This window comes from Gossypium hirsutum, chromosome D10, assembly GCF_007990345.1.
Source record: "Gossypium hirsutum isolate 1008001.06 chromosome D10, Gossypium_hirsutum_v2.1, whole genome shotgun sequence".
NCBI lineage: Eukaryota > Viridiplantae > Streptophyta > Magnoliopsida > Malvales > Malvaceae > Gossypium > Gossypium hirsutum.
The window spans coordinates 61,546,442-61,563,901 of NC_053446.1; the positions used below are offsets into that span (position 1 = coordinate 61,546,442).

Genomic DNA, 17,460 nt, shown 5'->3' on the forward strand with positions numbered 1-17,460 from the left:
AATGTTTCTGATTTAAGTTGGATTCGTATCGGCACTGTTGTCGGTGTAAGAGGACGTGAGTTTAAGTGTGTCGAAGCGCGTTATCAAAAAGAGCATACACGATAAGAATCTACAATGAAATTAATCTTAAAAAAACTCTCATTATTTTTTAAATAAGCTTGTTCATTTTAGTCATTCGTTCTTCATTGTTATCTCTTTCTTCTCCCTTGTCCTTTATAAAGTTTTCGTTTGAATTTTAATGAAAGTGACCAAAACGAATGAATTATATAATATAGTGTTTAAATTGTAAATTTTTTTATTGCGACTAATTGGGTGATTATATAATTTACCCTTATTTTTATTCATAAAAAGGGTAAAAAGAGTGATTTTCAAGACAGGGCACTTAAGAACAAGATGGTCCCAAATTGATGCAAGGCCATTCATTCTCAAATCAAATGGATAACGTTAGCTGTCCGATATTACTCCTTGGATCAAGGGAGGAAAATAGCATAAATCATGCGTCGGTGGGCCATTTAGAATTTATAAAAAAAAATACATATATATTTATTGAATAAAGATAAAATATGCTTTGAAAAAATTAACAATAACTGTGCGATGCGTGGGCTAATAGTAACGAAAATTTAGAAATATTATATTAAAATAATTATAATAAATAGAAATTTCAATTTTTAAAATAAATTGAAAAAGTTTGGATTTGAAGTATTATATTATCAAATTTTGCACTAATAAATAAATTAATTACAAAAAAAAATTAATTTTAAATTATAAGATAATAATTAAGTTATGTTTAAAGTAATTTATTTAATATGATTTTTTTAAAAAGATAAGAAGTAAAACAATAATTTATCCAAAATAAAAACAAGTGCTTTAAATGGGGAGTGTCACTGAATAAAGAAAGGGTAATGTGAAACTTTATAATATATATTATACTAGTTTGTATTCTCGTGCGATACACGTGTTGGTTATGTATATCAATTTTGTATACAATATTAGAGATAATGGATGGAGGTAACACCGTTCGAATATGTACCAAATGAGCGTTTGAGAAGAACTATAACTATCACTCCATTCAAGTTATTACTTTAATTTTTTTATAAATTAATTTTTCTTTAAATTTTTTAATGAATCTCCTAAAAAATTCAGTAGTAAATTGAAAAAGTAATGTAAAATATTTAAATATTTTAGAATCAGTTATATTAATATTATTTAACGTTTTAAATATGTAATATTAAAACAATATAAAAAAATTTATGGTTTGAATATTAATATTAACAACTTATAATTTAAATAATATTCTTAATAATTTTTTACAGGTTATTTATTATATATTTTGTTAAATTAATTTGTTTTAATGTTAAAATTGTAAATTTTCAATTTTTCAAAAATTTTATATTTATTTTTGCTCTACCTTAATTATTGAATGTTGTTAATATGTGTTTTTTTAACTATATTTTAAGCTTAACACTTTAATATTATAACATTAAAATTTAATTAAAATCTTAAAATAAAAAGATTATTTATTTAAAATCAACTTTATATTTAACATATAAAAAATTTTAAACAAAACATATGAAATAACTTAAAAAATTAAAAGGCAATGAGTAAAAGAATAATTCATCCAAATTAAAAGTAATATTAATAAATATTATTGTTCAAGAAAAAAATATTTCTCACTCCAAGGGTGGGTGGTAGATTTTAGTACTTATAATTTGATTTTTAAGTAATATTTTAACCGAATTAAGTGACGTTAAACTCAATGAACAGCATTATATATAATATTGATAATTTTTAAAGTTATTATGATATCAACACTTATATATATATATTGTATAAAATAAATTATATAAATATAAAATCAACACGTGAATATTAAATAAAAAATTGATATTAAAATTTTGATTTAGCCTAAAATATTTTTTTATTGATAAAATTTTATTTTTATTTTTCTTTAAATTTAATATTAAAAATATAGGTGTAAACTTTTTAAGAGGTTACAATTACAACTCGGTCATAATTATAATTAATGCATACAAATAATCATAATTAGAATCAACATCACAAAATATGATCCAACTGATAATTGGAATATATCCAAATTTAGACCAAAATAAATTTAGATAAGACCCTTACATAGTGAAACTTAAATCATAATAAATTTATATTGAAAAATCACATATGATTTATACAAATTGGTACTCAAATCTACGATTATGAAGTTCCCACAACCTAACTTTACCATTGAGAGAAAGCTTATCTCTTTTTTTTTTTTTTTTGAGCAACAATATCCATTGCAAGAGAAATATTACAAGCAAATAGATGATCAAATTCCGTACACAAGTACAATCAATACAAGATCCAAAAGTTGAAACCCAAATCTGGAAAAGAGTATACGTCGCTTAAATCAAGTAGCCATGCCAATCAAGAGGAAGTAAAGGCGAAAACCCTTGCTGTAAATAAGGTTTTCAAGAATCAAGGTGGATAAGTTACCAAGATGAGTAGAGTCCCATTAAGTCTTCACCCCCATTGCAATGGACATGCCTCTAATTAGCTTAAAACAATAGGTGCAAAGAGCTTTAGCAAAAGAGGCAATCCATGGATGCCTAAGAACTCCTAAAATGGGGAGTAAAATCCTTCACACACAAGCCATCAATGGAATACAAAAACATCGAGAAAACCTACACCAAGGAAGACAAAACCCACTATAATAGTGGGGGAGCCAAGGAGGACACCAAAAGGCAACGCATTATTATGCTGAAAAGGGGATTCACACCTACATCTTGTCGACATCCAAAGGCCAACAATGGCACTGGCTTAAACAAAAGGTCGAAGAAAAGAAGTAGTAAAGAAAAGGAGAGATAGATGAGGGCGATTCGGAGGGTTGACAACCAATTGAAAAACCATCAGCAACCCTACTACCAGCCGAAGAGAGAGAGATAGTCGAAACAAAAAGAAAAAATAGAGAAACGAGGACAATGAAGGGGAATAATAAGAGAATACTGGAAAGATAAGTTAAGAAAACAGTGAATATTGCACATCAAAAGTTTAATTTTTTTCTTAAAATCGAGCATTGTGATATTTATATCGACAAACCTTAAACCAAATTATTACTTGTGCTTTAAGCGAGGCAATCTAAGTCATTTCTCGGCTTTTTGCCAAATGAACTTTTCTGCTATTCTTAAAACCTTACTTGCTTTGAGTGTGGCTCAAACAACACAAATCGAATGCATATAATAAAAACTTTGATTAACTTTCAATGGGAAAGTTAGTTTTCTCTATGTGGGAAACCAAACGCTTTGAGCTTTATAAAAACTATAATTTATTCTGAAAATAAATTGCCACAAATTTCTACCAGAATAACTACGCTAAATTGGTGTATATTTGGGTGTAAATTTAGGCCATCCATAGTTCCTATTTATAGGAAAAATATGTTTGGGTAATTAAATAATTATATTTTAATATAAAAATACAATATTCTTTTATTTTGAATACTGAGGGGCGGCAGCACACCCTATTGTGCACTAAGGTTTGCTGCCCCTCTTATATGGGATGAACATGTTGGGTCCGTCTCCTGTACTGGGTACAACTGTTGGGTCCGTCTCCTGTACTGAGTACAATTATATGTGTTAACTGGACTTTTAACCAATACATGTAATTTAATCAACCTAATAACTATTTTTCTATTTCTCAAAATATTAATAAACTAAATTATTTTCTCAATTCATTCTACCATTAAAGTCATAACAACTTTACTGTATTACAATTTATGAGAAAATATATTTATTTGTCATGTTCAATAAAATTACTATGACTAGTTAACTTAATTTTTATGTTATCTTTTGTACTCAATGAGAAAACGCATTTACTGCGGATAGTGATACATGCGATCTATTCTCTTAATTGTTGTTTTCATTCATTCCATAGTTTTGGTTTTACATGCAATCTGTTTGAGTTATGTCGAGCTAGTGGAGGGACCGATTGGACATATATAACTTCGACCGAAATAATTTATAATTAAGTTTCGACTCTTCATCTAATAATTACAATATTATTTAATCATAGAGTCATTCCACTAAAATCAAAGCATTTGATAAACTCCCGTTACAATTAGTTTCCTCTAACATTTTTTGCCATACAATACTGATAATACTCTGGAATGACATATTTTTATGTATTAATTACATATTTATTTTGAGTATGATCTTATTAATTTAAGCTATTTATGGTTTTTTATCTGGTATGGATTAAATTGAAGGCAAAAGGAAATTTAGGGGGCAAAAAGCATGAATTTGAAGACAAAATGGGCCAGCATGCAAAATAGGAAAGGAGTGGTACCGAAAATACAAGGTGTGGAAGACTTTGGGGCAAAAATTCAAAGAAGAGATATATAAACTGAAGATTCTATTTAAATTTGAATTTTTTTAGGATTATTGTTAAGCTTATTATTTAGATTTAATTTTAGCTTTTATTTTCATTTATCCTTTAGAGTTTAAATAGGAACAAATTTAGTTTTCCATGTACTATAATTAGGGGATGGAGTGACACAAATTGACACTCATCTTTTCTGTAAAAACTCCCTCTCCCTAAAGCTCTTAGCTTTTTGTTCCTTTTATTTTTTCAATAAAATTCCATTTTATTAAACCCATTTTTTTCCTGAAAAGCATGAGCCACTAAACTCATCTAGCCAAAGGTTGTCGAGATTCCCCAAAAAAGGTTCATGAGGCTTAAAATCCGCACTTAGCCTTCTCAATTAGTATTCATTGTTTCTCCGCATTACGGGACTGACGCTTCCGTCCATGTCCTTCCAAAAGTGATATTTTCATATTGTGCAAAGGTGACTGCTTTGTATGTTTTGAGAATGTTGCACAGTCAGTTCGTTAGCTTACTAAGTCAATGGTTGGCTAGCCCAAGAGACAAAATGGTGTGGCATGCGCCATTGAGAAGTGATGATCTAGTGTAAAACGGTCTCACGAAAGTGACAGTTGACTAAAGTCAGGTTCCTCTATATCGTAAGTCTAAAATCTAAGTGGAGTTGGTGGTTGTAGATGTTCTCTTCTACTATAACTGGCTTATTCTGTCATGAGAATGGTCACCTAAAAGTCGAGGATTGAACCTAATGAGGATCGAGACAACCAGAGGCTGGAATCTCTCAATCAAAGAACCTTTTTAATCTCAATTTTGTTTCTATTTGCAATTTCAATTTCAATTTCAGTTTATACAGTTTTAATCCCTCCATATTTTTAATTTTTTTTTATTTTTTTCTAGGTACGCCGCTTTTTCTTGGGCACGACTGTGCTCAAGATCTCGATGAACAAGAAGTTATGCAATTCCAATCCCTAAGGATTTGACCCTACTTCCCTTATACTATTCTTTTTCGTTATTTTATAAGGATAGATTATTTTTGGTGCTTCCAACAATACTTTTCATACAATGCCTTGTCTGGTCGAGGATTTCACTAGCCCCTAACTTCAACCAAAGGAAGCTCCAACTCTCTTAATTTGGTAAGTGTTGAAACATTGTTTGTGTATGAGCAGACTTTCTAGCCTAATCGCAAATAGGTTTATTGTAACCCACAATTTCAATTTAAGGTTATGGTAGAAGATATCTCCAAACCCAATTGATGCTTTTCCTATTTTAAAAGTCTATTATTACATAGGGATTTGAAACAAAAGAGTTGACTTATTCTTTTGTTAGAGTTATCTTTTATATGCGAAGGGGTTGAAGCTAGAATATGGCGGAGGAAAATAATTTGACAAATGTTTATATAATATTTTAATTTAGGATTATATATTTAAGAATTAGGGTTAAGGGTTAGTGTTGAGGATTTAAAGAAATGGGTTAAGGGTTTTCAGTGCTTCAATGAAGTAGCAAAGTGAAAAAAAATACAAATTGGAAAACCCATCATAATTAGGCTCCTTATTCAACACATATATCTTTACTTAACAATAGCGATGTTAGTAATTTTGGCTTTGGAAAATGGGATAAGGTTTCTCTGTAATGGAGAAAATTTTTATGGGTTTCTTTGAATGTAGGAACACTTTAAAAAAGTTACCTATTTTTGAGAAAAATAATATTTAATGGCTAGAGCAAATATGCCTTGGTTTTTAACTTTTGGTGGGTTTAGGATTGGTAGTAAGGACCGTCAAAAGTCATTGAGTAGTCAAGTGCTAAGGATCTCCGTGAAATGGGTTAACAAATTTATGGCATCTAAGATTTAAGGTTTGTAATTGTGGTGGCCTGGATGACCTTTGACATCTATGGATAACATTTACATTGATCTATGTGCTTATAGCTTGGACAAATGCATCCATGGAAGAGGAATAACAAACCAGGGAGTCAAATGTTAGGGATTAGAGAAATGAGTTGTTAACCGTGGTCGCATGTATGAACTTTAGAAACCAAAAAGACATAACATTATAGATTGCTTTAGGGTTCAAAAAAATGAGTTAAGTAATTTTATATGTGTAATGTTATGTTATTAACTAATTGGTTGTCTTAAAGTGTAATTTGGTGTAAATTAAATTATATTTTAAATAATTTTTTTGATTTTGGGGTTTTATTTATATGATGTGTTAATAAAATTATGTCACATTTTTTATTTAACATACAAATTGCATTCAATTATGATATTAACTGTATTTATTAAATGTTATTATAACGAACAAATTACTGAATTGTTTTATTTAACATCAACAAATTCTCACATCACTATGTTACCACTCTTCTAGTAAGTTGTATAGTCATAGGTTGGACCATCTATTAAAATATCAAAAGGTAATACTACTATAAAACATTTAGATTGTAATGCATTTGTAACATATGCTTCTAATCACCTTCTAGCAAGAGGGGAACTCAAATATTGTGAGGGGATAAGTGCTATCGACAGAAGTTGATACCAACCCCATGAGTGTAAAATCACAAGGAAATCGCTTGCTTCATTGTCTCCTCTAAATGCCTTACATAACGGTTCATATAAGCATGCCAAAACCATAGACCATGAATTGTATGTTCGAGTCATTTAGAAATTAGATAATAGTTAGAGATACATGGTATGAACTATTTTGTTGTTAGGATTTTCTAGCATCAACACACCCCCAATCAATTGGAGAATGTAAGCTCTGACATGACATTCAATATTTTTGACAATTGGATTCTTTGAAAGATGCTCGAAGGTGATTTTTAACCATGATAGCTTAATCCAAAAATCTTTCAACATCATAATTAGGGTTATAAGTTATTCTAAGCACTTCAAGCATATTGAATGCAAAAAAAAATTATTACTAAAAATTCATCCATTAGAAGCATTGTCAATAAGGCTACATCTTCCAACATTATCATAGTATGATTGAATGAGAGATGAAACATATAAGTTTCTTTTTAGATCTTCTCATTTTCAAAATTTTAAAACCTTGTTTTATTAATTATTATTTTGCCAAATAAATTAATATGAAAACCACAAATGGACACGCAAGTGTTGCCATTGTGGAAATGTAGCAAGGGCAAATCAGTCAGTAGAAAGAGAGGAAGTAATTGAGAAACTGAACCTTTTTGTCCTCGTAAATTTCATTCAAATCCAAGGGTGATTTGGGAGCAATAAATGAGGGTAGGTCCATTTCCAAAAGGAAAAAAGAAAGGATGACGACTAAAAAAATAAAAAAAAGTATATGTGTATTTTATTATTTAAAAAAAGTAAAAAAAAAAATCAAATAAGGTTTTTTTAATCATCATTTAAATTAATAATTTCACTTTAAATAATATTTTATATTTATTGGACGTGAAAGTCGATTGAAATTTGGTTTAATAGCAGCGTTGAGGTACGGATGACATGCTAATCTCTCTCTAGGGCTTTCTTTGTCTCATATTGGCTTCACCTTCATGTCTTTCACTTTCTCGCCTCAGATTTTCTTTCCAAACAAGCCTTAGACTGAGAAACCCCTAGAAAGTCCTAGAGAATTTCACTCTTGTCCTCTTTCTATTCGGTTCTCCCGATTGAAGAAAACCTCATAGAAGCTGTAGATCACCACCGTTTCAACGCAGTTAGATCCGGTTCACTGAGACAGCGACATCCTGTTTGGTGAGTGTTTCTTATGAAAAGCGCCGCAGTTTTATTCCATACCGCTTCTGTTTTTGTTTCCTGGAACTGAGAAACCCGAGTAAAACAGGTTATGTTCTTATTGTTAGGTTTTTTGGAAGAAGCGTTAGGTTTTTTTTAGGGTTCGATAATTCGTGTAAAAAGAAGAAAAACGGTGGCGTTCTGTTGGGTCGGTGCTGCCTCATGCGATTTGATGCCGCCAGAGCCGTTGCCTTGGGATCGGAAGGATTTTTACAAGGAGAGGAAGCATGAGAGGACGCAGTCGCTGCCTCAGCAGCCACTGACGGCTCGATGGAGAGAATCCTCTTCCATGTCGCCTTATCAGCATGCGTCTTTTAGAGAATTCACTCGTTGGGGATCCGCTGACTTCCGTCGTCCTCCTGGTAAGTTCGTTCCATCCTTTTTTATGCCGTGTGTTTCACCCGCTTTCTCTTAGTTTAATCCCTATCATTTGAAAGTAAGGATTTTACAAGCATGAATTTGGTGTGGTGGGTTATTTTTTTTGGTCTTGGGAATTAAGGACTGGTCAGATCTATGGGTTTTTAAGTTTTGGTTTAGTTTCTTTTGGGAATATTTGATTTTTTTTCTGTTTATTTCATTTTAGATTACACATCTTCATTCCAATTGATGGAGAATTTTCTTTTTACCAGTTAGCTTTTTTCCTACTCGTTTTGCTTATTGCTTTATTTAAGAAATCAGCGTTCTTGATTTTCTGCGTAGGGTTTTCTTTTCATTAGGGATAAGAATTTTGGTCTTCATATTTTTTTTGGGTTATAGAAGAATATATACTTTGATTTTGATACATGGGGATTTTAAAATTTGTTAATGATACGCTACCTCGCCTTTTTGGAGAAGGATGAAGCTTTTTTTGGTTTTCTGGGTTCTATTTGTTTGTGGATCGTTGGAGGTAAAAACTGTTGATTTTTCTTTGGTTCCATTTACTTTGATCTATAAATGGAGAATTCTAGTTTTCTAAGAAATATCTTTCTTTTCTTTTTGTTTTCCCCCTCTTTTGCCTTTAAGATTTAAGGTTTATTGAATTTCCTTATGTTTTAACACTGGATTTGGAAGATACATATACATTGCACGTGTTGATACTTTTGTGTTTCTCCTTTGTTGCTTCAATTTTTATGAAGGTCATGGTAGGCAGGGCAGTTGGCACCTGTTTGCTGAAGAAAATGGTGGTCATGGATATGTTCCATCGCGATCGAGTGACAAGATCTTGGATGATGAGAATTTCCGTCAGTTGGATTCTCGTGTAGATGGGAAATATAGTCGAAACAGTAGGGAAAACAACAGAGGGTCTTCTAGCCAGAGAGATTGGAGAGGTCATTCATGGGAAAACTGCAATGGTTCCCCAAGCGCTCCTGGGAGGCCTCATCTTGTCAATAATGAAAGGAGGTCAGTGGATGATATGCCAACATACCTTTCTCATACTCACTCTGACTTTGTAAACACATGGGATCAACTTCAAAAAAGCCAGCTTGATAATAAGACAATTGCTGTAAATGGGTTAGGCACAGGACAAAAATGTCAGAGTGAGAACTTTGTAGGCTCGATTGATTGGAAGCCTCTGAAGTGGACTCGCTCTGGAAGCTTGTCTTCACGGGGTTCTGGCTTTAGCCATTCAAGTAGCTCAAAGAGCTTAGGTGGTGTAGATTCTGGTGAAGGGAAGCTTGAGTTGCAACAGAAAAATTTGACCCCTGTCCAGTCTCCTTCTGGGGATGCAGCAGCCTGTGTCACATCTCCTGCACCTTCTGATGAGACATCGTCAAGAAAGAAGCCACGCCTTGCATGGGGTGAGGGTCTGGCCAAGTATGAGAAAAAGAAAGTTGAAGGCCCTGATACAAGCATAGATAGAGCTGGGGCTAAAATATCTGTCCGTAATACTGAATTTAACAATTTTCTGAGTTCTAATTTGGCAGATAAGAGCCCTAGAGTCCTTGGATTTTCTGATTGTGCTTCTCCTGCAACTCCTTCATCTGTTGCTTGCAGTTCCTCTCCTGGTAAAAAAATATTTTCTTAAATATTTAGTCAGTTTTAAGTAGATTACCTAAAACAAGTATATGATATCATTGACAATGTTATTGAAGGTATGCCTGCACGATGAAATGGGTTCTTGTCAGCATTTTGCAGTTACACAATCTATGTGCTTTTACTGAGTATTCTCTTCATATACCAGCAATGATTGACTGTCTTGTAACTTAGCATGACCCTTGTTAGATTATATGTTCCTGATTTGCCACTTTTCCGCCTCTCTGACATTTTAATAACACAATATATATAAGGTTGGATGATGAATAAAGCATGCACAATTGTTTTAGTAGGCCCACATGCCGATTAAATTGATGTTTAGAACACTGGTATTGTTATTTTAAATTGTACATACTCCTTTTGAAGACCATGGAAGAGATTGACAGAGACATGTTTCTTTTCATTGCTATGACAGTATGCTTGTTTCTCATGCTCTAGGAACCACTTTATCAGTACGTAACCATTCTTGACTCTCCACTTCCCCCTTAAAGCATTTTCTTTATGATTTTATGAGGTGATTGCTGTTTTCCTTTTATCAGTTCTTAGGTTCCAGTTATTGATGGGTATACCTTACTATGTAGAATTATAGAGCCTTATTTTTAAGGAGGAAAAAGTCTAACATCTGGCCAGATTGGTTGTTCTTGATTGAGAATATGACCATGTCATAACCATTTGTTGGAAGGAACTTTGCTTTTCGGTGCATTTGGCATTGCTTTATTGTGACTGGCTTATTCTTGTGTTATCTTGTTTAACATTCTTAAATGGTGTTATCCTACTTCTGTAAGTATTGGGTTTCCTGTCTTATATTCTAGTTGCACACTTCCACCTATTACCAATTGGTCTTGGTGGGTGTTTAACTTGGTATTAGAGCCTACAGTTGCTCTGTAGCTTCCCCCATATGAGGTTGACAACTCTAGTGAGGTTCATATGTAGGCCATTGTTGAGCTACATGTGAAGGGTGTTTAGTGGTCTTATCTCACATCTATTCAGTTTTGGTTGTCTTGTGGTCTTATATGTTCGACTTGGCTTTTTCCGCTTATGAACAATTTTTTTAGATTAGATGTTTGCACTTGTAGCTTCTAGGCCATGTCCAAATTAGAGGGTGTGTTATATGTATGTAGTCATGAATGCATGTCTGTGCCTGTCTGTGTGTACATATGTCGGAGACTATCAGATTGCTGGATGTCAAATGATTCCCTTCCGCCTTTTATCTTTATTCTTGCATATTGGTTGCAATGGGTATACTTTCTCATTTATCACCACAATACTGCTGGTTGTTTTAGGTGTGGAAGAAAAATCATTTGGCAAAGCTGCAAATGTTGATAATGATACTAGTAATTTATGCGGTTCTCCAACTCTTGGCTCTCAGAATCATCTAGAAGGACCCTCTTTTAATTTAGAGAAATTGGATATCAATTCAATTATCAATATGGGCTCTTCGCTTACTAATTTGCTTCAAGCTGATGATCCTTGTACAGTGGATTCTAGTTTTGTTCGCTCTACTGCAATAAGTAAGTTGCTACTATGGAAAAGTGATGTTTTGAAGGCTTTGGAGATGACTGAATCTGAAATTGATTCACTTGAAAGTGAACTTAAGTTGTTGAAAGGTGACTCCCGGAGCAGATGTCCTTGCCCAGCGACATCCAGTTCTTTTCCTGTCGAGGAACATGGAAAAGCTTGTGGGGAGCAGGAGGCTGCATCTAGTCTGATCCCTCGACCTGCCCCTTTGCAGATTGATGCTTGTGGTGATGTTCTTGTTGGGAAGCAACCCCTTTGTAATGGTGTCCTGGAAGAAGTTAATGATGATGTAAAAGATGGGGATATTGATAGTCCTGGAACAGCAACATCTAAATTTATGGAACCATTGTCTTTGGAGAAAGCAGTTTCTCCATCTGATGTAGTGAAGTTTCATGAATGTTCTGGTGATTTTGGTACTGTTCAATTGATGTCAATGGGGAAGGTGATTTTAGCTACTGGTTCAGGTAATGCAGGGACTGCTACGACCATTTCTGCAGAAGGCAGTGTGCTAAAAAGGATTGATAATGATGCACATGTTCCAGAATCTTCTAACTCTGATGTTGGTGATGAGAATGTAATGTACGAAATGATATTGGCCACTAATAAGGAATTGGCTAATGTAGCGTCTGAAGTATTTAATAAACTATTGCCTAAAGATCAGTATAACTCTGAAATTGGCAATGTAGCATGCACACAGTCTGATTCAGCGATCAGGAAAAAAATTGCAATACGGAAGCAGTACTTAAGATTTAAGGAGAGAGTTTTGACAATTAAGTTTAAAGCATTTCAAAATGCTTGGAAGGAAGATTTGCGTTCACCTTCGATGAGAAAATATCGTGCAAAGTCCCAGAAGAAGTATGAATTCAGTTTACGCTCTGCACACGGTGGCTACCAAAAGCATCGGTCCTCCATTCATTCACGGCTCACTTCTCCTGGTAATTGTTTGAGTCTCCTGCTTTAGAATGGTTTATATTTGTTGCAAGTTTTATTGTGATTTTGCATGTGGTTGAGTGGCATTACTTTAATTTAAGTTTGTAATACTTCATTTTGTTTCCTCTATCTCTTGCCTTTTACTTTTTATCTATTTCAATTTTTATTGGAAATGAAATTATTATGTAATTGTAGCTGAAAATCAATATCAGAAATAGAGGAAAATCTTGAATGCAAAATGAGGACTAAGCTAGGTTTCTTCTATCATAGAGGCAAGTGGATAAATTTAAGTTCGGTTCTCTCATGCCAAGAAAATAGATGTTGAAATTTATGGTAGATCAAGGCAATTCGAGGGAAGAATTGAGTTCAGTTGATATTGAATCAAATAGTAATCGATACTAACAAGGTATACAAAAGCTTCATAACATAATGCTAGTGCTGGGAAAGAGATTATTGCTCTACATGAACCTTTGTTCATGGTAGAAGATGCATCGTTTGGCATATAATGAAGTTAAAATTATCTGTTGGTTACTATGTTCTAAATACATTTTTTCATGAATGACCAATCATCCATGGTATTAGAGATTCTGAGTTTTTTTGTGGAAATTTGGTAATAACTGGAGTAAATACAAGGTGCTGTGCTTTGACCTTCATCTCGTGAAACACATTGCATTTATTGTGAAAACCTAGCTGTGATCACTTGAAATTTGGTATATTGGTGTTAGAATGGCTCTAGGGTACTAAAACCAGTCTGCCGCATTTGTCTCCAAGTTGGTGATATATGGTAAATTGTAGGTTGGTTTCATCTTCCTTCCTTATTAACATATGTTCTGTTAGTACAGATTACATGCCTGCAAGACTATTATGATCATCATATTTGATTTGGCTGAATTATATGCCACTGCAAATGATGGATTGTCAAACTGGTATCTATGACGCATATTATCATCTTTGAAAGAATCAGGTTCTTTCAGAACTATTGTTGTGACTGAAATTTTATGTTTTAGTCGGTGAACTGAGATTCACTTGATGGCTTTAGTTTTCCTTGTGAAAATTTATAAAGCCACTTGAGTGTATTATATTTTCCTGTATTTTGTTTTTCTCTTAAATGCTTTGATCTAAGCAAATTGTTTTTCCTAATTATTGTAATGGTTTTCAATTGTTTTTTCTTTCTTTCTTTAAAAAACCCTAGTAAATTTAGCAAGGTAATCATCACTTTTGATTTGGATTTTCTTCTAGTTTTTGTCTGTTTTTGCTTTCTTTTCTTGAAAATTGTTTATTTAAAGATTAAGTCATTGCTAATGATGTATATAGTTACTGTTGGGGGTTGTTTTTGTAGCAGGAAATCCAATCCTGGAACCTAGAGCGGAGATGATCAATTTTACGAGTAAACTACTTCTAGGTTCCCATGGCAGGCTTTACAGGAATGCTTTGAAAATGCCTGCATTAATTTTGGATGAGAAAGAGAAAAAGGTCTCGAGGTTTATCTCTAGTAATGGATTAGTTGAAGATCCATGTGCCATTGAGAAGGAAAGAGCTTTGATCAATCCTTGGACATCCCAGGAGAAGGAAATTTTTATGGCTAAGTTGGCTGCCTTTGGGAAGGACTTCAGAAAAATTGCTTCTTTTCTTGATCACAAGACTACTGCCGACTGTGTTGAGTTCTATTACAAAAATCACAAATCAGAATGTTTTGAGAAAACAAAGAAGAATGACCTGAGTAAGCAGCAGGGGAAGTCTGCTGTGAATACCTACTTGTTGACATCAGGGAAAAAACGGGGCCGTGAATTGAATGCAGCTTCCCTCGATGTTCTTGGTGCAGCTTCAGTTATAGCAGCTCATGCAGAGAGTGGCATGCGAAACAGGCATACGTCTGGTAGGATCCTTTTAAGAGGGCGTTTTGATTCTAAAAGATCTCAACTTGATGATAGCATTGCTGAAAGGTCATCTAATTTTGATATTGTTGGAAGTGATCAAGACACTGTTGCTGCTGATGTCCTAGCAGGTATATGTGGTTCTTTCTCTTCAGAGGCAATGAGTTCTTGCATCACTAGTTCTGCTGACCCTGGAGAGGGTTATCATCATGACTGGAAGTTCCACAAAGTTGATTCTGTGGTTAAAAGGCCTTCAACATCTGATGTGTTGCAGAATGTTGATGGGGATACTTGTTCGGATGAGAGTTGTGGGGAAATGGAGTCTTCTCATTGGACTGATGAGGAAAAATCTGCCTTTTTACAGGCTGTCTTGTCTTATGGTAAAGATTTTGATATGATTTCACGATATGTTGGTACAAGATCCAGGGACCAGTGCAAGGTTTTCTTTAGTAAGGCTCGTAAATGCCTTGGACTGGACTTGATACATTCAAGAACCAGAAACATCGGAACACCCATGAGTGATGATGCCAATGGTGGTGAGACTGATACAGAAGATGCTTGTGTCCAAGAGAGCTCAGTTGTTTGCAGTGAAAAGCTGGGATCTAAAGTTGAAGAGGACTTGCCTTCCACTATTGTGAGCATGAATGTTGATGAATCTGATCTTACCAGAGAAGCGAGTTTGCAATCTGACCATAACATATCAGAGGGAAACATTGAGAGGCTAGCAGATCATAAAGATTCTGTGGCAGCAGAAGTTAACTTTTCCAATGTGGATCACACCGAGCCAATATCCGAATGTGGTGCTGGTGATATGGATGTTGATAGCAACCAGGCTGAGTCACTACATGTTCAAAATAATGTTGCTTTAGCCAATTTAAGTGCTCTAGAAAATCATGTTGCTGAAGAGGGTGTTTCTGTTGCGGTATCAGCATCTCATGGGGGGACGGGAGATTGTCATCCTAGTTTAGATGCTTCAGTTGAGCCCAAATCTGGTGCTGCTGTTTTGTCTACTGAGGGGTTTGGAAATAATTTGGAGGCACAGGAAACTTTGTCATCCAAAAATGTTATGGATGCCCGTGATACAAGATGCAATGCGGAGATTGGTAGTCAAGTTATTTGTAGGCCGGATTTAGATAAAAGTAGTGGTGAGTCCATTGATAAAAATTCTTGTTTAGATTTTAGCTTCAACTCTGAAGGTCTGCGTCAAGTTCCTCTTGACTTGGGTTCTGCTGGAAAGCCTTCTATCTTATTATTTCCAAATGAAAACTTTTCTGCTAAAAATTCTGCATCACATTCTGATGCCTCTCAATGTGATAAAATTTGCAACCAAGATAGGTTGTCAGCGACACTTGCTTATCAGGGGAATGAAGACAAACAGCCTAACAATGCTGTTAGTGGACATGAGCCTGAGCATTTATCTGGAAAGCCCTCTGTGGATCTTGCTGAATTGCAGATCTCCACTTTGAAAGAAATGGATATTGATATTGGTCACAGTCAGTTGCCTGAAGTTAAAAGGCTTTCAACCTCAGACAAGGGTGTTACTGGCTTATATTTAGTTCAAGATTATCTTCAAAAGTGCAATGGTCCAAAATCACCATCGGAGTTTCCACAACTTGTACAAAACTTAGAGCAAGCAAACAGCAGGCCGAAATCCCACTCTCGTAGTCTGTCAGATACAGAAAAGCCTTGCAGGAATGGTAATGTCAAGCTATTTGGTCAGATACTCAATTCCAGTTCCCAGGACGATGGGAAGATCCGTTTCCGTGAACAGAGCATGAAATCTTCGAATTTGAACTTCAGAGGTCATAACAATGTTGATGGAAATGCATCTTTCTCAAAGTTTGATCAAAATATCATTTTTGCACCGGAAAATGTTCCCAGGAGAAGCTATGGTTTCTGGGATGGCAATAGGATACAAACTGGGTTGTCATCTTTGCCTGACTCTGAAATTTTAGTGGCGAAGTATCCTGCTGCGTTTGTCAATTACCCTGCATCCTCATCTCAAATGCAGCTGCAGGCATCGCGGACTATTGTTCGGAATACTGACCGAAACATGAATGGTGTTTCAGTTTTCACCCCAAGGGAAATAAGCAGCAACAACGGTGTGATGGATTATCAAGTGTACGGGGGTCATGATTGTACCAAGGTGGTGCCTTTTGCCATGGATATGAAGCGACGGGAGATGTTCTCCGAGATGCAAAGGCGAAATGGGTTTGATGCAATCTCAAATTTACAGCACCAGGGAAGGGGTATGGTTGGAATGAATGTTGTGGGGACTGGAGTGGGAGGTGTTGTAGGGGGCTCCTGCCCAAATCTTTCTGATCCTGTAGCAGTACTTAGGATGCAGTATGCCAAAACGGAGCAGTATGGTGGACAGAGTGGGAGCATAATGAGGGAATAAGAGTCGTGGAGAGGTAAGGGGGACATGCGCATTCGCAGGTAGTATAAAACCAAATTCCTCAGCAGCAAATATTTCTTTGCTGCACACTGTATAATAGTTTTTTGTCTTTGTTTTCAATGAAAATGATGATAGGGGCAAGCAGTGTCTTTTTTGGTAAAAAAATATTTAGGTCCCTTTGTAATATTTGCAGCAGCAGTCTTTGTATTTGTTGTATTTGATGGAAAATACACAAAAATAATCTGTCTAAAGTTTAGGAGGGCCAATCCAGCAATTTCACTGTTTCTAGTAGGGTGTAAACGAGATACTTTGTTGCAAGCTATTCAAATTCAGCTTGAAAAAGGTTTCGAATTCAGTTAGATGTCAAGCTGTGTTGAATTGTGTATTTTGCTTCTGCTCGAGCTTAGCTTATCTTTATTGGTATCGCATTATAATTGAGATTTGCAAGGGTTGATCAGTTCAGAGGAAATTTGTATGTTCCGCAGGAGCGAGTTTTTTTTTTTTTTATATATCCCTTGCATCTTAGAGGTAGTTATACAATTACAATGTTTAGCATCAACCCATGTTTTTCATCTTGTAAGCACAACGTTAATAATCCATGTCAAGAGTAGATAAGA

At 34.6% G+C, this 17,460-nt stretch overlaps 1 protein-coding gene across 4 annotated transcripts; it reads left to right on the forward strand.

Annotated features, from left to right (window-relative positions):
- Nucleotides 1–7,773: 7,773 nt before the first annotated feature.
- LOC107915891 (uncharacterized) lies at nt 7,774–17,198 on the forward strand. Of its 4 annotated transcripts, none has more exons than XM_041103534.1 (5): nt 7,774–8,071; nt 8,160–8,472; nt 9,226–10,095; nt 11,407–12,576; nt 13,914–17,198. In XM_041103534.1, exons 2-5 carry the CDS (start codon nt 8,283–8,285, stop codon nt 16,844–16,846), a joined length of 5,163 nt encoding a protein of 1,720 aa, XP_040959468.1. In that variant the 5' UTR covers nt 7,774–8,071; nt 8,160–8,282; the 3' UTR covers nt 16,847–17,198. The 4 variants fall into 4 exon arrangements, with proteins under 4 accessions (XP_040959468.1, XP_016700569.2, XP_016700570.2 ...); XM_016845080.2 differs by having other exon boundaries at nt 8,179–8,472; nt 13,911–17,198; XM_016845081.2 differs by having other exon boundaries at nt 7,790–8,071; nt 13,911–17,198.
- The last annotated feature ends 262 nt before the right edge of the window (nt 17,199–17,460 follow it).